The sequence below is a fragment of the Peromyscus leucopus genome, chromosome 5, assembly GCF_004664715.2.
Source record: "Peromyscus leucopus breed LL Stock chromosome 5, UCI_PerLeu_2.1, whole genome shotgun sequence".
NCBI lineage: Eukaryota > Metazoa > Chordata > Mammalia > Rodentia > Cricetidae > Peromyscus > Peromyscus leucopus.
This window is the reverse complement of record NC_051067.1, coordinates 8,799,924-8,823,672: the sequence shown is the minus strand read 5'-3', so window position 1 is coordinate 8,823,672 and position 23,749 is coordinate 8,799,924. Positions and strand designations below refer to the sequence as shown.

The window sequence follows — 23,749 nt, the reverse complement described above, 5'->3', positions numbered from 1 at the left end:
TATCCCTTATCCCCCTTAACTGGTCTCCTTTCTCCTTGTAAATAGAGTCCCCCACTTCATTTTGGGGTTTAATAATAACGTTAATCTGTAGTGGTAAGCTGTCATGCTATTCCATGATTTAGAGTTGTTTTTCTCTTCTATGTTGATTGTTCACTGAGTTAGTTTGTCAGTTCTGTTTGATGTAGTACTCATTTAAACAGAACATATACTAAAATCGGAACGTACAGGGAATTGGGTCCTTGCATAATGATGACATGGGTATCAATCAAGTATTTCACATTTGTTTCTCGACTTAAGAAACTTAAGTTTGTGTGTGTTTGTGTGTGTGTGTGTGTGTGTGTGTGTGTGTGTGTGTGTGTGTGTGTCTATATTACATGAAAACACAGAATTAAGACAGGGTCTCATGTAGCCAGGTTGGCTTAAAATTCCCTATGTAGCAGAGGATGACCTTGAACTCCTGATGCACCACTACAGCCAGTATGGTCCTTTTTTTTTTTTTTTTTTTTGCTTTTTTTTTTTTTTTTTTGCTTTTTTGGTTTTGTTTCTTCTGTTTTAAGGCAAGATCTTATTGTCTAATCTCCACCTACAACTTGTGGTCCTCCTGCTTCAGTTTTCTGAGTACTTAAATTATTGTGCTGACAGTAGCTATTGCCACAATAACCCAGGATTTGTTGCTATGATAGTAGCTATCCTTAATTTTGGCAATAAGGTGCTAAAGAATGGTTTTCTGTACCTAAGTAAATCCTATTGCTTTTTGCTTATTTACAGTGCTTTGAAGTGGGTCGCTTGGAGAACGGCATTGGTGACTCACGTGCCTCATCTCATTTGAAAGAGTTCGGTGGAGGTGAGTATTTTTGATATTGAGAAAATGTAAAGCAGGCAAATTCAAAGCACTTTTTTGCCTAGAAAGGTAATATCGTGTATAAAATTATGAACTAGTACAATTATAGTTTTGAGACTTTCTGACCACAGTATGCTTTCTGAAATCATAGGGATTTATGGCTATTTTTAAGTTTTATGCTGTTACTAGTTAAATGAAGTTTAATTATTACTATTTTTTTTTTAGTAAGGAAATATTTGGACCAATTGTAAAATATCAGTTCCTCCTTAATTTTCTTAAGTAATCTAACTCTCCAGATTGTACTATTAATTTCATAGCATTATTCAGTTTTGATTTCTTTGTTAGGAAATGTCCAGTGCAGTTTGAGAAGGAAATCATAAATCATCTGAGTTGTCCTTCACAAATTGTTTTAGTTTGCCGGGCAGTGGTGGCGCACGCCTTTAATCCCAGCACTGGGGAGGCAGAGGCAGGTGGATCTCTATGAGTTTGAGGCCAACCTGGTCTCCAAAGTGAGTTCTAGGAAAGGCACGAAGCTACACAGAGAAACCCTGTCTCGAAAAACCAAAAAAAAAAATTGTTTTAGTTTACTTTTTATCATATCTAAATTGTGTTTATTTTCTTCTCGTACATCTGTGACCATTGGTCAGCTAGCATATGCTTGAAAAAGAGAACATATGATTTAGTTGTCTCTATGTAAGAAAAAAAATTTATTTCTACTTCATTTTTTTTCTGTTCCCACTATAATGCTTCCCCTACAAATCTCCAGTTAGCTTCTTGCATAACATAGGTGGGGTGTTACTGACTGGAAATGGGCAAGTTCCTAGTGACTGTACACTGAAGAAAACTACTCTCCCTTTCTCTCAGCTGTTACTGCTTTCACTGATTCCTTAGAGAAAGGTGGGGTCTCTTAAGTCCCTCCTAGCTCCTGATGGGTTGCTGACACGTAATCGTAGCTGCTGTGAGTTCATGAGTACAATAGCCGCGCCATACCTAGAAGACAGTTCAACAGCATTCCTCCTTCCCTGGCTGTCGCAGTCACTCTGTTCCTTATTCCCAGTATTCCCTAATCTTTAGTGGGTTGATGTAGATGTATTGTTTAGTTCTGAGTACTCTACAGCCACTTACTTTCTGCACTTTGACCTGTTATAAGTATCTATATTAACTACGGCCCACTGCAAGAAAAGCAAGACTGAAAGCAGCATTGATCTATGGGTATAGACATAGTAGCTTGGCCACATGTCGTACAGCAAAAACAACAACAAACCAGGTTTTCCCCTCCTCCCTTCCTAGACCTGTGGCCTTTCTAGTCAAGGGCTTTTGATTGCTTTATAGTACCAATTATGAATTCCAGCCAATGGAGCAGGCCTCAGATTCAATAAAACAGTGGTTGGTTACTCCACTATTAGACCAGTCATTGCCACCAGTGGGCGCAGCTTGTTTGGCAGGTTTTGTAGCTTCCCTAGCACTATAATGGGATTATGAAAGCTGGCTAACATGGAGGAAACTTACTACTTACTTCCAGCTTGACTTCTCCTTTTCCTGACCCTGTAGTTGAATTTTTTTTTTTTTTTAAAGGCAGAGTCTCACTTTGTAGCCCTGACTGGCCTTGAACTCATTTTGTAGACCAGGCTCTAGTAGTTTCTTTATGTAAAAGATACAGCTGTCACCATCCTGTTAGTTTTTTGAGACAGGGTTTCTTTATATAGCTCTGGCTGTACTGAAACTGAATGTAGACTAGCTGACTTCTTACTTCGCAGAGGTCTGCCTGTATCTGCCTCCCAAATGCTGGAATTAAAGGCATGTGCCACCAAGCCTATCACCTGTAGTGACTTTTAAGGGCTTGTTTTTCTATTATTTGAAATTTCACAAACTGTGTTCTGGCTTTAGAGTCATTGAAATAACACTTCAAATTTGAGCACATGGCACTAGATGTGCTCTGCTGGCAAAATCTTAGATGTACATTTCTGATAACATGATCCATGATTGTTAAGTATGTTAGCAAATACGTTGGTTGATTTTAGTCATGGCAATCACTTGTCCATTAGTTTGTTTGCTTTTAAAATAAATGGCTTGCAGATAATGTCAGCTCTTTTCTGGAACTTTAATGGTTTGTTCATTTATTTTTAAAAAACCTTTATAAGTTGGGAACTGGAGAGATGGCTCAGTGGTTAAGAGCACTGACTACTCTTCCAGAGGACCCGGGTTCAATACCCAGCACCCAAAGGCAGCTCATAGCTATCTGTAACTCTAGTTCCAGGGGACTCGACACCCTCACACAGACATATGCACAGGCAAAACACCAATGCACATTAAAAAATAAATAAAAACCTTTATAAGCTTTGTCCTTTGTAAATTTTACCTACATGGTTCAGCACATAAGAATTTTGTATTTATAGCCGGGCAAGGTAGTACACACCTATAATCCCACTACTTGATAAAATGAAGCAAGTGAGTGGATCTCTTAAAGGCCAGCCTGGTTTCTATAATGTATTCCAGGCCAGCCAGACCTACATAATAAAACAAAAACAAAAACAAAAAATTTTTTCTTTTTTCTTGAATACAGGTTCCAGAAACTCTTAACCCATGATAGAGCATTTGCCCAGCATTCATGAGACATGAGTTCCCTTCTTAGCACCTCCAAGTAAAAAGAAAAACTAACCTTAACTCTTCTCTTGATCATGGACTATTGCCTACTCTAGTAACTTCTCATCTCCATAAAGTAGTCAGAAACAGTGGTATTAATTCATTCATTCATTAACTAGCATAAATGTCTTGAAACTGTTTTTTAAAAGTTTCCTCCCACTCCAGCTTTTAGTACTTTAAAGTAGATACAGATTTGTTCGAAATAAATTTGATTTTAAGAGCACATAAAGGTTAAGCATAAAGGCCTAGTGTGTCAGCTCACGCCTTTAATCCCAGCACTTGGGAGGCAGATGCAAGCAGATCTCTGAGTTTTAACTGAATTAAGTTTGAGTTTTAACTGAATTAAAAGTGTTTTAACTGATTAAGATTGCAGATCAGGGGCAGGAAAGATGTCTTTAGTGGCCAAAGGCACTTTCTGCATGTCTTGATAATCTTCTTTAATTGCCAGGACCCACCTCCATTCTCCTCTGTGTGCTATAGCATCTCTGTGCTTACACACACACCATTTGTGACCAGATGATAGAGTGTTTTTGAAGGTGCAGATCATTTTTAAGTACTGCATACATCATTGCTATTGTATTAAAATTATATCTGGTATCAAAACAAGTTTCACCATCAAATGCTAAAGTAGGTATCAGTCTAAAATGCTTATTAAATTACCCATAAGTATAAGTATAGGTCATGATTTTCAAATCCATTCTTTCTCCTACTAAATCAGGAATGCCACAGTTATAGAATATACCAGAGAGCATGAGGTGAATAATCCCAACAAAAACCTCCATTGTCTCCTGGGATCATTGTCCAAGGATGTCCCTGAGTAGGCACACTGAGGCTACCTCTTAAATCCCATTACATAATCCTTGGCATGTTAGCCCTTTTAAGGACAGACCTATGCTTTGTAAAGCCTGGACAGTGTTAAGACACTAGACTTAGGGATGATAGAGTCACTTGGTAGAGGGCTTGCCTAACATGCACAAAGCACTGTGTGTCCATTCTCAGCACCACAAGGTATAAGGGCACATGCCTATGCTCTCAGCACAAGGGCTGCTGTGTGTTAGTTTGACGTCAGCCTGAGCCACAGAGTAAGACCCTGTTCTAGAACATCAGAAGAAAATTGTTCTCATGACAGGAGGATAAAAATTGCAACTGAAATCCGGGTGGTGGTGGCACACACCTTTAATCCCAGCCCTTAGGAGGCAGATGCAGGTGGATCTCTGAGTTTGAGGACAGCCTGGTCTACACAGAGAAACCTTGTCTCACAAAACAAAACAGTCTATAATAATATATTCGTTCAGATGAGTTTTAAAGTAAAAGATGATGGGAATTTTTTACATTTGCATTTTATAATTCTGGGCCTGAGTACTTTAAAATTAGGGGAAAGTTATTTAAAATGGTGGAAACAAGGGATGGAGAAGTAGTAATTTAGCAATTAAGAGCATTTACTACTCTATGAGATCCTGTACCCACTTAGGGCAGCTTAACAACACTTTTACCTCCAGCTCTAAGACATCTAGTACCTCTCTCTGTCTTCAGTGAACATCTGTACATACAAAAAGAAAGGGTGGTTATTATGGTGGTGCATATTTTTAAGCATAGCCCTCAAAAGGCAGAGGCAGGTGGATTTCTGTTAGTTTAAGGCCAGCCTGGTCTACATACGGAGTTCTAGGCCTGCCAAGGACATATGAGACCCTGTGTCAAAAAATAAACGTAAATAAGAAAATAGTGGATATACTCCAGAATGAAAATGCACCAAAGCTGGGCATGCCTCTCAAATGTCTGGAATAAGCTCCTTGCCCAAAGTATCTCACTAGCCGGAGCTCAGAGCATTTCAGAATTCTTTTGTTTGTTTGTTTTTTTGTTTTTCGAGACAGGATTTCTCTGTGAAACAGTCCTGGCTGTTCTGGAACTCACTCTCTAGACTGGGCTGGCCTTGAACTCCCTGAGATCCACCTGCCTCTGCCTCCCAAGTGCTGGGATTAAAGGCGTGTGCCACCACTGCCCAGCTTTTTTCAGAATTCTTGATGAACCCTCAGAAGCTTTTGGAGTCTAGTCTGAGGCCAGGGAGATGTCTCTAAGAAAGTGACACTTTCCCAGTGGGGTAGGCTTCAGCGTTAGCATGGGAAGTGAAAAAAATTTACTAAGTTCTAACACCTTGCTTCCTTAAGACAGCTAGTTACAGGAAAAATTTTTAGTGTTAATATATCACCTTATTAAATATTAAACATTTAGTGAATATCAAACATGGACGAGGTTTATTTAGCACTGCTAGAAATAACTGAACAAGATACTACTACCTCAAAGTGATGTGCAGAAATGGTATAGAAAAGGATGGCAGTAAACTCAGGCAGTAATCCCAGCTTACTTGAAGCCCTTAGGTTTTGTGACTTGCAACAATCGTAAGGGCTCTATATTTTAAGACTTAGCAAGTACTTGTTGAGTTCATGTTAGAAAAGTGATCTCACATATTGAAGATTTAGCTCATTTGGTAATTATCATAGAACATCTTATGAAATGCCTGTTTATATTTCCCTTGGTGTTTCCATAACAAAAATTTAAATAAAAACTAGGGGCTGGAGAAATGGCTCAGGGGTTATGAGCACTGGCTGCTCCGCATTAGGACCCAGGTTCAATTCCCAGCACCCACATAATAGCTTACAACTGTCTGGAACTCCAGTTTCAGAGAATACAAACATACATGTAGGCAAAACACCAATGTACATAAAATAAAAATAAATAAATCCTAAGGAGGAGGAGGAGGAGGATGAAGAAAAGAAAAGGAAAGGAAAGAAGAAGAAACCAGGCGGTGGTGGCTCACGCCTTTAATCCAAGCACTTGGGAGGCAGAGCTAAACGTATCTCTGTGAGTTCAAGGTCAGCCTGGGCTACAAATTGAGTTCCAGGAAAGGTGCAAAGCTACACAGAGAAACCCTGTCTCAAAAAAAAAACAAACAACCAAGAAAAGAAAAGAAACTAGAACTTGTTTTTCTAGTTTTGCCAGATGAGATTATATATTCATTGTAATTGTTGAATGTTAAAAGATATACTACCACTAAATGATAATCCTAATTTGTCACAAAATATAGGGACATCCCTTCCTACCTCCACAAGACAAATCTTAATTCTTTTTTGACTTATCTTATGCTTTCTTTATGACAAGGTCTTACAAGTCTGTGCTTGTCTGAAACTTACTATGTAGCTGAGCCTGGCTACAAACACATACAAATCTTTAGCCTCCTTGAGTGCTTGAATTCCATGTGTAAACCCCCATTCCTGCCTCCCACCTTAATTTGCTGGGATTACAAATGCATGCCACCATACCCAGCATCTTTCACATGAGTTCTGAGGATTGAACTCAGATCCTCATGTGTGCAAGACAAGCATTACTGACTGAGTTATTGCCCCAGCCCCATCTTAGTTCTTACCATGTAGTGATATAAGTTGTTTTCTCAAATCTAGAACCTAGGGACTAGAATTTTTTCCTGCATGGTAAATGCCTTTCCTCTACATCTTGTCATAAAATGCAGTTACTTTAAATGTAAGATTTACTTATATGTATGAGTGTTTTGCCTGCTTTTTTATATGTGCATGAAGTCCCATCCTCCATTGCCATCCCCCACCCCATCTCCGTGTGAGTGCACAGTTTTTCAGTCAGGATTTCTCTGTGTAGACCAGGCTGTCCTTGAACTCAGAGATTTGCTTGCCTATGCTCCCAGAGTGCTGGGTTAAAGGTGTGCACCATCATGCATGACACGTTTGCGCGAGACACACACACACACACACACACACACACACACACACACACACACACACACTTTTTCTTTCTCTTAGAGATAGCCTTATGTAACCCAGGCTACGAGTAAGGATGACCTGTGCACTCCTGATCCTCCTTCACCCAAGTGATGGGTTTTTAGAAATGTGTCAGCACACCTTGCTTGAATCGCTTTAATTTTGCGCACATACAACATTTACTTGTTTGTGTACACATATATGTGTGCACCTCAGGGGATAACTCGTGGGAGTTGGTTCTATCCCTCCACCATGTTGACTTAAAGGCTAGTGTCTTTATCAGTGGGCCATCTCTCTGGCCCTTAGTCTCTTTTATGACCTTTACCTTTGCTGTTTGTGTGAGGCCCCTGCCACGGTCCCCAACTAGTTATGTAAAATTAAATGAGTTTTATTTTATATTTATTTATTTACTTTTGGTTTTTTAAGGGCAGGGTTTCTCTGTGTAGCCCTGGCTGTCCTGGAACTCACTATGTAGATCAGGCTGGCTTCAAACTCACAGAGATCCACCTGTCTCTGCTTCCCGAGTGGTGGGATCAAAGGTGTGTGCTACTACTGCCTGGCTGTATTTTTTTCCACCTTACAGAAAGCCTCTTTTTTAATTCATTTGTTTTTATTTTATGTGCATTGGTATTTTGCATAGGCATCTGTGTGAGGATGTCAGATCATCTGGAACTGGAGTTACAGACAGTTATGCGCTGCTGGGTGGATGCTGGGAATTGGTCCTGGGTCCTCCAGAAAAGCAGCCGGTGGTCCTAACCACTGATCCATCTCTCCAACCTCCCCCCCAACCATTATAACTTAAACTAACCTGTTTATATTAATCTAGATACAGAAAACCTTTTAAGTAGGATAGTTTATTGAAAAACAATTTCAATTAAGTATTTGTAACATGAAAATTGATTCAAAATTCAGCAGCAACATTTTATAGACTTCAAGAAAGTCCTTCTAGGCAAGAGAAATGGCTCGGTGGTTGAGTCCTTGTTGCTCTTACAAGATGATCTGGGATAGGTTCCTAGCACCCATTTAAGGCCATTCATAACTACCTATCATTCCAGCTCCAGGAAATTCAACATCCTTTTCCCTAGGTACTACATGCACAAGCATTCAGGCACACACATAAACACATTAAATAAGTAAAATGTTTTTGAAAGTTACTATGTTTTATTGCTGTTTCTTCCTTTCTCGGACTTTCTGTTAAGTGATTAAGTTAGGATAAAACCATAGCTATAAGATTGCTGGAAAAAAAAAATGCTAGCTTTTAGCTTTGTCTTAAGTAATAGTTTTCTAGTAAGATAAAACCTATTACTGCTGGGGTTGGTGGTGTACAACTTAATCCCACTAGAGGCAAGTGGATCTCAGTAAATTCAAGGCAAGCCTGGTCTACAGCAAGGAGAGAGACTGTCTCCCAAAAATATATAAATAATGAATAAATAAACACTACATCTGTTTAAATATAAGTTAGATTTTACTGTAATTTACCATAATTTTTTAAGGATCCTTAATTTAAGGATAAAAGTTGTTGGACATGTATTTGAGTAGCTAGCTATTAGGTAACATTTGTTTTCCTGTCGTAGGCACTACCAAGATATTTGATAAACCAAGGAAACGAAAACGACAAAGGCATGTTACAGCCAAAGTCGCCAGAGTGCACTATAAAAAAGTGAGAAAGGACGGCTCCTCAAAAGAGGCTCCACGCTCAGAGGTATTACTCAGTTCTTCACCTTTTTACCTTCCAAAGAGAATCACCTTTCACACTAGAAGTCCCATCCCCTCCCTTGAATCTAAGAATAGTGTTCTACAGAGATGATTAATTAGGTTTAAAGAATCTTGACTTATGGAGAGCCCAGCCCTAGCAAAATACATATTGCAACTATGGATAATGGCCCCTTAAAAAGATAATATCCTGTGCTCAAGATAGCAGAGACAGTATATGTAACTGTTTCCTTAATAAGTAGAGTTGTTCTAAAACCAAGAGAGTACAGCTTAAGTAACAAAATAATATGAATGAACCTAGTTAGTTCCCTATAAAAGTTAATTAAGAATGCTGCAGTTAGGGGGAAATTCCATATGCTTATTTCTTGACCATCAGTTGCTTAATTTGGGATGTTTATAAACATCAGCTTTTGAAATGCATTTTAAACAGAGCGTCAGTGTAGTCACTGATGCTACCTCTAGCTTTTGAATTCAAGTTAAAAATAGAATTAGATCCAGTGAGTGAGCATCGCAGATGCTGCTGCCGAGTGTTTTCTAATTTGAATAGAATGCCCAAGGGGGGCATTGCCTAGGAAACACGGATCTTGGAAGGACAAATAAGTAATCAAATAAACTTAAGAATGTTTTCTCTCCCTTAGTGAAACCTTTAAATGGAACAGCTCAAAAAGTTCCAGTGGAACAGCCTCAGAGCAGTTAGTGGCAGGGCATGAGGCGCCCACTACCCGTCCAATCACAGCAGGGTTAGAACTAACATTGCATGCAGTCCGCCCGCGTGATTGGCTGAACATCTGTAAGTGCTTAATGGCTAGACAAATAGCAGCCCAGAGGGAGGAGGGGGTCAGATGGAGGAGACATCAATAATACAGATGTGGGACATTATTTTTTCTCTGCAAGGGAGAACTGGTGATTCACAGAACTGCTGCCAGCCCCAAAGAGATTCTTGAAGACGGTATAGAACACGATCCTGGGATGTCTGCATCCAAAAAATTGCAGGGTGAACGAGGTGGAGGAGCAGCACTCAAGGAGAACGTTTGTCAGGTAGGGTGCTTGTCTTATTTTTGTTGCATGTGTCCTTTTTGAGAAACCCCCTCTTTCTCTCTTAAAGACCTTATCTCAGTTAGAGGAAATGGCTATGGATAATCCCTCTTTAAGGCTATAATTCTTTTGTCTCCTTTGAAAAACAAAGAGAAGGAATTAATTGAATATTGGTTACAGTTTGTCCTTATGGCCCATGAGTACATGCCTCCAGAAACAGCGAGATCTGTTTTTACTCAGTGAAAAATAATTTTCTTGTCCTCTGCCTGTCATAGTGTGTGTGTCCCTCTTCCTCCTCTTCTCCCTCTTCCTTCTCTTTGGAATTTTTGTTTTTGTTTGTTTGGTTGGTTTTTAGTTTTTGAGACAGTCCCACATAGCCCAGGCTAGCCCTGAACTCTATATCCTTCTGCTTCCTCCTCCTGTATACTGGGGTTTTAGGTGTGTACCCCCATAACGCCATTGATTCTTTAATTAGGGATGTTTCAAGGGTTGTTATAGTTTTCAAAATTTTTCTTTTATTTGGTGAATATTGGTACAATATTCACTGTCTAGTCTTTAATTTATGAACATTACATCATTTATTCATCCTGACAATCTTTTAAGGTAGAGTTGTTTTTTTTTGTTTTTTTGTTGTTGTTTTTTTTGTTATTCCCATTCTGCATATGAGAAATTGAACTACACAAGAGATTACATCGGTTGCATGTGGTCATGGTGCATCCTGGATTCAAATGTAGTTGTTTTTAGTCCTGTTTTGCTGTTTCTTTGTGAGGTGTTTATGTGGCTTTGTGAGTTGTCAGTTCCTTGATTTACCTTTGTAAATTCTTAAAATCCGACATTATAAAAACCTGATATACTTGGTGTATGTCTGTGTGTGCGCGAGTGCGTGCGTGCATGGGTGGATGTGCAGGTACATGTGGGCATAACGTGTGGAGGTCTGAGGACAATTTTGAGTGGAGATCCCCAGGTGACCAACACTTTTTGTTTGAAACTGGGCCTGCCATTTGCCCTGGAACTTCGATACATTGACCATGAGCATCCAGGGGTCTGCTTGTCGTTTCCTTACATCCCATAGATGCTGGGATTGTACGCACACTGGAGGCTTGGCTTTCTATGTGGGGTGTGTGAATTTGAACTCAGGTCCCATGCTTACAAAGCAAGCGCATTATTCATTGATCCACTTTCTCTGCCGCTGTATTTATTGATTTATTGGTGGTTTTTGTTTTTTGAGATGGGATCTTACTTAGTAGCCCTGATTGGCCTGGAACTTGCTGTGTTGACCAGGCTGGCTTCAAACTCACAGAAGTCTGCCTGCTTTGACTCCAGCCTCCCTGCACCCTGCTTGGACCCTATTGTTTTTAATTGAAACACTAAAAAGTAATCCCAGGCCCAGGCTCTGTTACTGTGACAGATACAATTTTATCCCATTGCTTTGCGTTGTCATTTTCTCTGTTACATTAAGAAAGTTTACCTGAGCCAGACAGAGTGTTGCACACCTTTAATCCATCACTGTGGAAGCAAGGACAGGCAGATCTCTGAGTTCAAGGCCAGCCTGGTCTACAGAGTGAGTTCCAAGACAGCCTGTAATAAATACATAGTGAGACCCTGTCTCTTTGGAGTGGGGGTGGGATGTTTTCCATATTTGGACTAATTTCCAAATACAGTGTTGATCCTGAAAAGCAGTTATGCTCATTAATTGTTGATAAAACAAGTCAGAGTGTAAACACATTTTACACAGATCATTTTTTAAAAGAATATTTGCCAGTCAAGGTGGTACTCACATTTAGTCCTAGCACTCAAAAGACAGAGCCAGGTGGGTCTCTGAGTTTGAAATTAGCCTAGTAGTCTATGTATCAGTTCCAAGCCATTGAGGGGCATATAGTGAGACCCTATCTTAAAAAAAAAAAAAAAAAAATTCAAGCTTGGTATGGTTATACACTGTAATTCAAGCACTTGGGAGGGAGATACAGGCAGAATGAAGTTCATGACTATTTTAAGCTACGTGTGGGACAGGAGGAGTAGGTAGAAAGGGGGTAACCCTGTGGTCCAGGCTTGCTGGATTGATGTGAGGGGCATACATTTGTTGCACTTCCTTTTTCAAGTGTCCAGTTCAAAGGTAAATGATATGGTTATCCCAACTAAGGGGTTACGGTAAACCATGTAGTTAATTTGAAAAATATATTCAGTTTGTACTGTAATTGAAATTTTCATATTTTAAATTGAATGTGAATTTGCTTACTGTATGAAAACTGTCACTGGCTCTCTAAATATGTAAATATATAAAACAGGATTTCTTTTTCTTTTCATTATTTTTAGTTTTGATTTGGGAGGAATAGATAATAGGAAAGTCAAATGTTTGAGAATAAGTAATTTCTACTACATTAAGGCCCTAAGCTTAACTTTCTCCCTAACATTTTCGTACTTGTTTATTTAGGTGACAAAGACCTTTTGTCACCTAAATAAACGGGTTTCTCTTTTTATAGCCCTTGAACTCAGAGATCCATCTGCCTCTGCCTCCCTTGTACTGGGCCACCATCCTGGCTGTTTCTTTTGCTTTGTTACAAATAGTAGATTTTGGTGTCTGTGGATTCAACCATTGTATAGATGGAAAAATACTTTGGGAAAATTTATTTATATTGTTTGTGATGTATACTGTAATAGTTGATAGCTGGGTCTGTACTGAACATCTACAGATTTATTTGGAGGGGTACCCATATGTACAGGTGTATGTATTTTGTGACTGTGGTGTGTGTGTGTGTGTGTGTGTGTGTGTGTGTGTCTGTCTGTTTGTCTGTCTGTCTGTGTGCATGTGTATACATATGTGCTTATTCATGATGGAAGCCAGAAGTCAAAAGTAGGGTGTCATTCCTCTGCAGCTGTTCGTTTTTTGTTTTGTTTTGTTTTTTCTTCTTTGACACAGAGTCTCACTATGTAGCCCTGACTGTCCTAGAACTCATAGAGATCCTCCTACCTCTGCCTTCTCATCTGGGATTAAAGCTGTACTGCCATGCTCAACCCTGTCCATTTTGATTTTTGAGGCAAGATCCAGAAATCTGTCTGTTTCTCCAGCATGGGTTTACAAGTGTGCACCACCATGCCCAGTTTTTTACATGGGTTGGGATTGTACCTAGTTTCTCATGCTTGCCAAGAAAGCTCTTTACTGACTGAGCCATCTCTTAAGCCTCATATAGACGCTTGGTTGTTGTGAGGCTTTTTGAAGGAACAACTATGTACATAGCATGTACGCTATAAACGGTGTTATAATTTAAGTGTTTTGAAGTACACAAGAACATTATGTATATACTATGCAGTTTTCTGTGTCATTTTGTACAAAGGACTTGGATTTTCACAGATTGTGGTATGGGTGTCCTAGTTGATAGTATAAGGCTTATTTTTGTACTAGAATTTGGTTGTGAATCAGTGTGTAGATACAAATGGGATAAAAAGTAACATATTGGGAATTTCCAAGGTTTTCATAATGAGAGATAATACCTTCATTTCATAAGCTCTTCCCTTGAGTGACACCATGTCTTCATGAGTCTGTCTCAGTTCATGATGTGATGTCTTTCTTTCTTGATGGGCCCAAAACTTTGTTTGGTTCCCAGTGAGAGGGACAAAGAGAGAAGGAGTGTGAGGGGTCTGTGTTTTGAAGTAATTTGAGGGACATCTCGAAGGCTCTCACTTTGGTGCTGACACTGCCTCCTGCACAGCCTTCTGCTTTGTCTGCTCTTAACTTTGTTCTTGAGTTTCTTTTCCAGTAACCAGCTGCAGGGTCTTTTTAAAATGAACACCGGAGTTCAGCCTTCATCTGGCAAAGCTCTCCAATAGTACATCTTTGTACTAGAATAAAATCTGAAATTATGGACCCTTGTTTTTTTGTTTTGTTTTTTTTGTTTTGTTTTGTTTTTTGTTTTTTTTATGTCATTTCCTGCCAGTTATGACCTGTCTTCACTTTAGGAAAGTAACAGTGGCTTTCTTGGTGGCTTCAGTCACTTTTTCCTGCCTGTGGGCCTTGTGCTTGCTCCCTTCCTTTGTCTCTTCACAGCCTAACTTGAACTTTCAGACCCTGGCCTAGAGACGTCATCCTCATAACCAAAGCCAAGTTAGCTATTTGAATTCTCTGCCTAATACTGATTGTTCATTATCTGATCTCTTTCCTGTGTTATTATTAGTGTTAATTATCAACTTGACAGGATTTGGAATCACCTCCAGGTACACTTGTGAGGGATTATTTATTCTCTGTTCTTGCCTGTAAGGGATTATCTTGAGTAGATTAATTGATTAAAGTGGGGAATTTGCCCACTGTGGATGGTGCCATTCCCTTGGCTGAGATTCCAGACTGTGAGCCAAGCTAAAGCTGTTCATTGCTCTCTGACTCCTGATTATAGTTGATGTGTGACCAGCTAGATCACACATCTACCTTGCTACCTTGACCTCCCCACCATAGTAGACTTTTGTTTGTTTTTTGGTTTTTGTTTTTGAGACAGGATTTCTCTGTGTAGTTATAGAGCCTGTCCTGGATCTTGAACCATAGACCAGGCTGGCCTCGAACTCAGAGATCTGCCTGCCTCTGCCTGCTGAGTGCTGGGATTAAAGGTGTTTGCTACCACTGCCCAGCCTGACTGTATCTTGAATTTTGAGCCAGAATAATCCTGTCTCCCTTAAATTACTTTTCTTGGGGGTATTTATTTATCACAGCAACAAGAAAAGTGACACAACTTTTTTCTTTGTGTCATCTCTCCCCATAAAAACCAGAGATCTTCTTATACCTGACACATAGGAGATAGTTATTAAATATAAGTTGAATAAATGAGGGGATTTCACAGAGAAAAGGTATTTCTTAACCTTTGACAGCATGAGAGCTCTTCATTTGGGACTTTTATAAAGTCTTTTACAGACACATCTATTTCTTTTCCTTTACAGAACTGTGAGAAACTGGGTGAGCTGTTGTTATGTGAGGCTCAGTGCTGTGGGGCTTTCCACCTGGAGTGCCTTGGCCTAACTGAGATGCCTCGAGGAAAGTTTATCTGCAATGAGTGTCGCACAGGTAAAGTGGATAAAGTCTGCCATCTAATACAATCAGGATTTTAAGTTTTTTAGTAAAATGGTATATTGAAGATGCCACTTTCTGACAACAGTGAACTTGTTGCACATGTAGATAGATGTAGGTACTATAAGGTCCTAACCCTCAGATAATCTTACATGATAATAGAATTGCCTTATTATCTTTATCATTCTGAAATGATCTCTGAATAAACTGATCCCAAGGTAAAGCTGTTTCTGCATATAAATAAAATAGTATGCAGTCATTTCTGTGTGACTCAAGTGTAGTAATGTCTTTGAGATTCATCTATGTTAAAGGATGTATCAGAAGATCATCTTTCTTCCCATCCTTTCCACTCTCCGCTCCCTCTTCCTCACACCATAGTCTAGGCTTGTTTTGAACTCCTGGCACTCTTTCTGCCTTGGCTTTCTGAATGTTGGGATTGTAGGTGTAAGCCAACATTTCTGTCCAGCTCATTCTTTCTTAAAACACCTCTATTGAGGCCGGGCAGTGGTGGCTCACGCCTTTAATCCCAGCACTCTGGGAGGCAGAGGCAGACGGACCTCCATGAGTTTGAGGCTAGCCTGGGCTACAGAATGAGTTCCAGGAAAAGCTCCAGAGCTACACAGAGAAACCCTGTCTCAAAAAAACAAAAAACAAACAAAAACAACTCTATTGAGGTGTTGGCACATGTAATGAGGCAAATTAGGAGCTTAAGGCCTGTATGGGCCTACATCATTAGATCCTTTTTCCCCCCAACTTTTCCTTGAGACAGGGTTTCTCTATAACCCTGGAGTAGACTAGGCTGGCCTTAAACACAAAAAGAGCTGCCTGCCTCTACCTTCTAAGTGCTGGGATTAAAGGCATGTGCCACCATATCCAGCAATATCCTTTTATTTTAAATGTGTTTATATCTGTGTGTGTGATTTTCTTTTGTTACTCTTAAAATTTTATGAGTTTTGCATGCATGTATAGCTATGAATCATTTAAATACCTTATACATGAGTAGGTTAGAAGAAGGTATGAGATCCCCTGGAATTGGAATTTACAGATAGTTGTGAGCTACCATGTGGATGCTGAGAATTAAAATTGTATCCTCTGAAAGAGCAACGGGTGTTCTTACGGCTGAGCCATCTCTCTAATCCCATGAGATGCTATCTTTAAAAAAACAAGGTGGGGGTGGCGGTGGCAAGATGGCTCAAGCTCTCTGTCACAGAGCCTGAAGACATGAGTTGTTGGTGATGATTGATGATGATGTGTGTGTGCTGGGTGAGGTGGTACACTCATGAGGCAGGTAGATACCTGAGTTTGAAGCTAGCCTGGTCTACAAAGCTGGCTCCTGGCCAGTCAGAACTGCACAGTGAGACCCTGTGTCAAAACAATAAAGTGTACAGTTTGATTTGTTGTAACGTTTGTATTCGCAAATATCTGAAAATGCCTGAGAAATCATAATTCAGCATAATTACTAATTACCAACATTGTTGCTTATATCATAGTTCATTATCCTAATCTTAGGAAAGACTTTTCATTGTTGAATAGTATTTAATTGTAAGTATTTACTGCTTTGTTTATTCATTCATGTATTGATTGACATTTGAGAGTTTATGGTTTAGGCCTTTAAAAATTAAGCTTATTTTCTTTACTCTTGGATGAATAAGTATAGAGAATAAGAATAGAGAATGTATAAATTATGTGGTAGTATAGCTTGAATTACATCATTGTACATTCTCTGCTGTGGTTTCTTAGGGTCTGTTTCTCCTTCATTGTCAGTACCTTTCATTTGATTGTGTTGGTAGCTGGAAGGTAGAATCTCCTGTTTTAGTTTACTAATTTGCATTTACTAACTAGCAATGCTGAACATCTTTTTCATGTGCCTGTTTGCCACCTTCTATTCAAACCATCAGGACAGTGGAGACTATCTCTCTATGCAGCCCTAGCTGGCCTGGAACTCACTATATAGACTAGACTGGCCTCAAACTCAGAAATCCGCCTGCCTCTTCTTTGGAAGTTCTAGGAGTAAAGGGATGTGCCACTATGCCCTGCTTTTTTTTTTTTTAATCTTCTGAATATAAGAGCTCTCTCAGATGGGCTTTTCAAAATATTCTCCCAGTCTGTGGCTTAAATTTTGTTTTTGTTTGATTTTAGATAGTTTCCTGTAGAGTTAACCCCACTGTATATATTTGAGGATGACCTTGAACCTACTGTACTCCTTTTTCTACTTCCTAAGTGCCAGGATTGTGTACCTAAGATATGACTTAGGATTTGTCTTCTGAATCAAAAAATATAATTTTTTAAAATCTTTTTTTTTTAAGATTCATGTTTTATGATTACATGACAGGTATATGCAGATGCCCTCAGAGACCAGTAGAGGATGTCAATCCCTAAGTTGGTGGTATAGGCCATTGTGAGCTACTCAGTGTGGGTGCTGGGAAAGAAACTCAGGTACTTTGGAGAGTAGCAAGTGCATTTAACTGCTGAACCATCTTTGCAACTCCATGTTAACAATTTTAAGAATTGTTAACTGACACATAGTTATTGTACATTATATGGGGTGCAGTGTGCTAATTCCACGTTATGGTTTAGGGTAATGAGCATACCGATCCCTTTAAACATCCATCATTTCTTTTGTTGTGAAACCATTTGAACTCCCCTCATTTGGATCTTTTTTTTTTTTTTTTTTTGAGACAGGATTTCTCTGTGTTGTTTTGGTGCCTGTCCTGGAACTCGCTCTGTAGACCAGGCTGGCCTCGAACTCACAGAGATCTGCCTAACTCTGCCTCCCGAGTGCTGAGACTAAAGGCATTTGCCATCACCGCCCGGCAGGATCTTTTAAAAGTACAAATTAAAAATAACTTACTAGCCGGGCGTTGGTGGCGCATGCCTTTAATCCCAGCACTCGGGAGGCAGAGCCAGGCGGATCTCTGTGAGTTCGAGGCCAGCCTGGGCTACCAAGTGAGCTCCAGGAAAGGCACAAGGTTACACAGAGAAACCTTGTCTCGAAAAAACCAAAAAAAAAAAAAAAAAAAAAAAAAAAAAAAAAAAAAAACTTACTGTTACCCCATTTTGTAGAAGAGTATTTTTTTCCTAATATTTTTCCTTTATATTTTGTTGACTAACTTCAATTCAGTTCTCTGAGTCTCTGTAACTGCTACTAAATTCTCTACATTTGTAAGGGTATTGTTTTTTAATTTTTATTTTCCATATTATTGTGTATATGTATATATGATGTGTGTGAGAGAACTCATACATGCTGTGGTAGGTGTATGTAGGTCTGAAGACAATTGATGCTCTCTAACATTTTGTGCATTCTGGGGATCAAACTCAGGTCATTAGACTTACATAACAAGCAGTGTTACCCACTGAACCACCAATTCATACCATTAAATATTAGGTAACAGAGAGAGAACTAAACCATGTTGTTTGTTACAGATAAGCTTCACATATTCAGAGCCAGTTGGTGATGATGCCTTCTTAAAATCCCAAAACCTGGGAGACAGGCAGAGGATTTACTGGCCTGGGATAGATACAAAGTGAAACCTTGACTCAAACAATTAAATACCAATCTAGACAAAAATACTTGATTATTTAAATTTCTGTATAATGTTCAGTCTTTCTGCTTTTTTTTTATCTTTGATTTGATGGAGTATTGTTGCTTTGAGATAGGTAGGATCTCACTATGTAGCCCTGAACTCTGTTGACCAGGCTATCCTGGAACTCCTACTGCCTCTGCCTCCTGAGTGTTAGGATTAAAGGTGTGGTCTTTGTCTTTTGAGTTTTGAAACTGGGTTTCTGTAGCACAGGCTGGCTTTGATTTCCAAGTAGCTCAGAGTAACCATGAACTCCATGGTATCCTCTCCCTCAGCTCCAGTGCTGGGGTTATAGGTATGAATTGTCATGCCTAGCTTTTCTTACCTGTTCCAGGTCAGGTTTAAAACCCATTGTGGGGACACACTCAGCACTCAGGAGTAAGAGAAGACTCTGTGGAATTTGTGGTCAATCCTTAAATATATAGTAAGCTTGAGGCCTGACAGGACTGTATAAAACCCTGCCTCAAAGAACACAAAACAACAAAAACTTAATAAGATCTCAAAAACCATCTACCCAGACAAAACAGTCGGAGACGTTAGTTAGCTTTTTCCTTTGCCTTAACCCCACTAACAGTAAACTCAAGGTTAAAACATGGACTTCAAGCACTGAGTCTCAATGATGAATGCTAGATCCCATTTCTTCAGAGTCCTTGTCGGTATTGCATAATTGCTAGAAGGCAGGCATGCAGACTAGCATCAGTCCTCCGAACAAAAGCTGTCTGTCACTGTATGTGGTATATAGGAACTTGTACATCAGTAGGTCTGAGCTTCCATTTGCTTCTACTCCCTTTCTCACTTAGTTTCAACCTTGTCTCTACAGTTATTTACAAGTCATTACAATAAATATCCAAGTCCCTTGATATGGCTGAACCCCAGAGAAGACAATGTTGTAGAGAGTGTGTGACATGAGAACAACAATTCTGAATTAATTACTGTGCATTTTCTTAGATAGGTTGGATAAAGTCTAAATTAGCAAACTCTGAATTAATGAGTTTCAGGTCTCAAGAATCTCCGAGAAACAACCTCAGTGGAAAATTATTTCTCTTTGATCTGGTTGATCCCTGAACAGTGTTAATCCACTTTGACCTATCTATATCATACTTGCTCAGACTTTAACTAAGTTTAGGCGAGACAAAACTATGGTTAGCCGTCCTTTATTGCATTAGCAGATTCCAGGAGGAATTCCTCATCTCCCATCTCTCAGTGGTTGTCAAACAAAATACTGTATCTTGTCCTGTAGTTGGACTATGTTTAATATAGCTGCAGAATACATACCTTCAGCTACAGAAATTACATGAATGACATGGACTCCATTATCTCACTACCTTAGCAATCAGTGTCCAGCTTGTCTTGAGGTCCATGACACAGATGAGGCAGGAATAACCCGCACAATAATAAAGACCTGGAACGTGGAAGGATTCAAATATTATTTTAATCAACTATCTATTTTTTTTTCTTGAATATTCAGTGGAGGTTCAGTCAAAAGAAAATAATGGTCATTAGGTTGTCCTACAAGATGAGTTCCTTACACCTTTGCTTGTTTGAGTTTGGGAGTTTGATTTCCTCTAGGACTAAACAGTTTTGTTTGGAGGTAGCTTTTGAGGCTTTTGCCCATTTCCATGGGCAAAATGTTTGACACAATTGTGTAACCTAACCATGAACCCCAACATCTCTTCAGACATCCTACAAATAAAACTCCTCTGATTCAGAAGGCCTGTAGTCAGAAATATGAGCAGAGGGCCTTTGAAAGCTGGCCTTCAACCCTAGGACGAAGCTCTCTTCCCCTCCACCAGAACATCGGCTCTAGGCCCATGACAGGAGCGAAAGAATCCTGCATGAGGTTGAGTCTTTCCAAGGTGGAAAGACATTACTCTCAGTGTAGAGAGATCCTGTAGCAAAGTTGAAAAGATTTATTCGGATAGGGTGGGGGGGCCAAGAATCACGGGTCATAATAAGAGATCAATCAGGATGAAGAAAAAGTGTGTTGTTTCGCTGCACCTTTGCTTTCTACCTGTATTATGGATGGGATCTTTCCAAGAATGCTAAAATAGGGGGAAAAATAGAACAATAGAATTAGGCCTGAATCTTGCACTGCCCTTTTCTGATGATATTTCTGTACAGCAAATGTAGAAAGCTATTCTTGAAGATTAAACAGTACGGCAGTCATTTTTAATAAAAAGCATTTAGAAATTACATTGGGCCATAATCTTTCCATCAGGCCCATGGAGTTGGTCATTTTGTTGTATATGTAAGCATTTCTGGTCCTTCATCACCTCCTCTGAGCTTGATCACATGATTTTGCTGACTCCTTAATAGCAATACAGAATGAAATGATAAACTGTTTTGTGGGTTTCTTTTTTCTGCCATGTCTTAGTTTTGTGTATCTCACGCCAGTCTACCATGGCCAGGCGGTCACTCCACCGTCGTCTTTGCCCGCTGTTTCTGCTACTCCTCTCTACTGCTGTGGTCTGCTGCTTGATAGACTATCCATAGCTAGGGATGGGGGAGGGTGAAGGAGCGATAGTATAACAAAAAAGCAGCAGATGTCTAACTGCTGCCATTCCTGAAGCACAGTCCTTCCTGTGCTCCGTGGACTGTCTCCCTTCCCTCTTCGTCCTGCCCTTTCCTTACAGTCCCTCCTCACACTCTGCCTTTCCCGGGAAGCCATTATAGCTGCCAGTGCTGACACTTAGTTCTTTATATTTTATTTTTTTAAATTCTTTAATTTTTTATATATTTAAATTATTTATTGAACTTCTATTTTATGTGCATTGGTGTGAAAGTATCAGATTCTCTGGAACTGGAATTACAGACAGTTGTGAGCTGCCATGTGGGTGCTGGACATTGAACCCAGGTCCTCTGGAAGAATAGCCAGTGCTCTTAACCACTGAGCCATCTCTCGAGCCCCCTCTTTTTATATATATATATATATAAAATATTCCTTTGTTAATGTACAATTTACAAACAGTTTCTTCTGTTGGTTAGGTTGTCTCTTCCCTATGTTCACTGTTTCTTGTTAGGTATTTGGGTTTTTGGTTTTTGTCTTTTTTGTTTGTTTTGTTTCTGAGACAGTTATTTTGTAGCCTAACCTGTTCCTACCTACAATCCTTCCTCAGCCTTCCAAATGCTAAGATTATTGGTATGAGCCACTATGACTAGCTTTTTTACTGTGTTCAAATCTGATTTGCTTGTGTTTTGTTTTTTCTCTGGTGTTAGGGTCACATCTAAAATGTCCTTACCCTGACCAATCAGTATACGGTATTTCCTATAATGGTGGTCTCTTCACCCTTATCATCTTGTTTCTCTTTTTTTTTTCTCTCTTTGTTGTTGTTCTTGAGTTGGCAATTTACTGTGGAGTCCAGACTGATCTTGAACTCATACCTTTCTCATCCTCTGTGTGCTGCTCTCTATCAATTATATTAGTTTTCACCGTCTTTTGGCAGTCTTTAGAGTATTGGTTTGTTTGTGGTCCTGGGGGTAAACTCTTTGTGCATAATAGACCAGCTCTACCACCAAGCTACGTCCATTTGTCTTAGGAGATATGATCTCAGGCTGGCTGTAAAATTCTCAAGGACCCTCATCATTGTTGGTATTACAAGCATACACCATTGTTCCTGGCTCAGAATTTGATAAAGTCTAGTTTGTCAACTTCTAAGAAGATTTTTATTTTATGTGTATGAGCATTTTGCCTGCCTATATATATATATATGTACACCACCTGCATGCCTGGTGACCTCAAAAGCTAGAAGAGGATATTGGTTCCCCTGGAATTGGAGTTACAGATGGTTGTGAGATGCCATATGGGTGCTGGCATCTGTCTTCTGGAAGAGAAACCAGTGTGCTCTTAACCACTGAGGTGTCTCTGGGTCCCTAGTTTATCAACTTTTATTCATATTATTTTGTTGTATTTAAGAAATACAGCTTAACTCGGTGGCACTTTATCCCCCACTAGTATATCTTCTGTGGTTTTAATAGTTTCTGTCTTCATATTTATGTGTATAATCTATTTTAAAGTAACTTGTGTGTGTGTGATTTGAAGTATAGTGAAACTTCTATTTTTATTTTTTCCAGGCCTGGAAGTTAGATTCAGAGTGAGTTAGACTCAGAGTCTTATGCAGGCTTATCTTTTTTTTACCCGCTCTTAGACAGACAACAAAATAAGAAGATGTTATTTCCTTACCTGGTGGCTCTCCCTGTTTTATTGTAACAGGGTGATCATCTCATTGCTTAGATTGCTCTAGTTGAATAATAGGTCTGTAGTATCCACTTGTTTCTTTACAGATACATAGCTTACATTTTTCCTTAGATTTTATTAACTGAATGATCTCCGTATTTATAGATGGGTATTTTAGTTAAATGAGCTTCTATTTTATGGCAAATGTCAAGGTTCATGCTCAAATTTGCTTTTCAGTACTGGCCTTTTCCCTTCCTCTGCATCTTATGATACTGTATCTCCAAAGCAGTGGCCCTTCTTTCTCCCCCTTTCCACTTCTCTTTCTTTCCTTAAGTTTTCATTTAAATAATGGTAGAACAAAAAGTAAAGAGTTTGCATGTGTTCTGTTAGGAAGGTGGCACAGTCAGTAAAATGATTATCATACCAGCATAAGGACCTGAGTTTGGATTCCCAGGGTCCATGTAAAAGGTCAGGTATGGCTCTGTGTGTCTGTAATCCCAGCCACTGGGTAACAGAGATAGGCAGCTTCCTGGGGCTCACTATCTAGCTACATTGTTTCAAAAAGTAGAACCTGAGTTTATTGCCCTGCAACCAAACGGGCAGATCGGTTCCAGGGGGCCCAGCATCCTCTTGTGCCTCGTGCCAAATAAATACATCTTTTTAAAAAAAAGTGGCCTGGGCAGGCGTCCCATGCAACCTAAGTCAAAAGCTCATTTTTTTAGTAAAAGGGGGACCTGTAGTGTCCTGGCCCCTGTTTTGGGTAATTTGTCTTTCTTGCTGACCTTGACCTTGATATTCTCCCTATGCTAATTCCCTGCCGGGTTCCACCCTCCTGAATGTGTGTGTCCTGCATATTGGGTGTTAACAGCTTAGATGCAAGATTGTAAAAATTAGTAACAAACTTCTGCCCTCCCGGCTTCTCCCATTGTG

At 39.5% G+C, this 23,749-nt stretch overlaps 1 protein-coding gene across 9 annotated transcripts in view; it reads left to right on the top strand.

The window, feature by feature from the left end:
- Window positions 1–23,749, top strand: part of Nsd1 (nuclear receptor binding SET domain protein 1) — a 117,502-nt gene that overhangs the window by 62,243 nt on the left and 31,510 nt on the right. For all 9 annotated transcript variants that reach the window (XM_028863660.2, XM_028863656.2, XM_028863653.2 and 6 more), the window contains 4 exons: window positions 769–844; window positions 8,844–8,971; window positions 9,877–10,020; window positions 14,938–15,061. In XM_028863660.2, coding sequence (XP_028719493.1) covers window positions 769–844; window positions 8,844–8,971; window positions 9,877–10,020; window positions 14,938–15,061 — 472 coding nt within the window. The remainder of the gene's footprint in view (window positions 1–768; window positions 845–8,843; window positions 8,972–9,876; window positions 10,021–14,937; window positions 15,062–23,749) is intronic.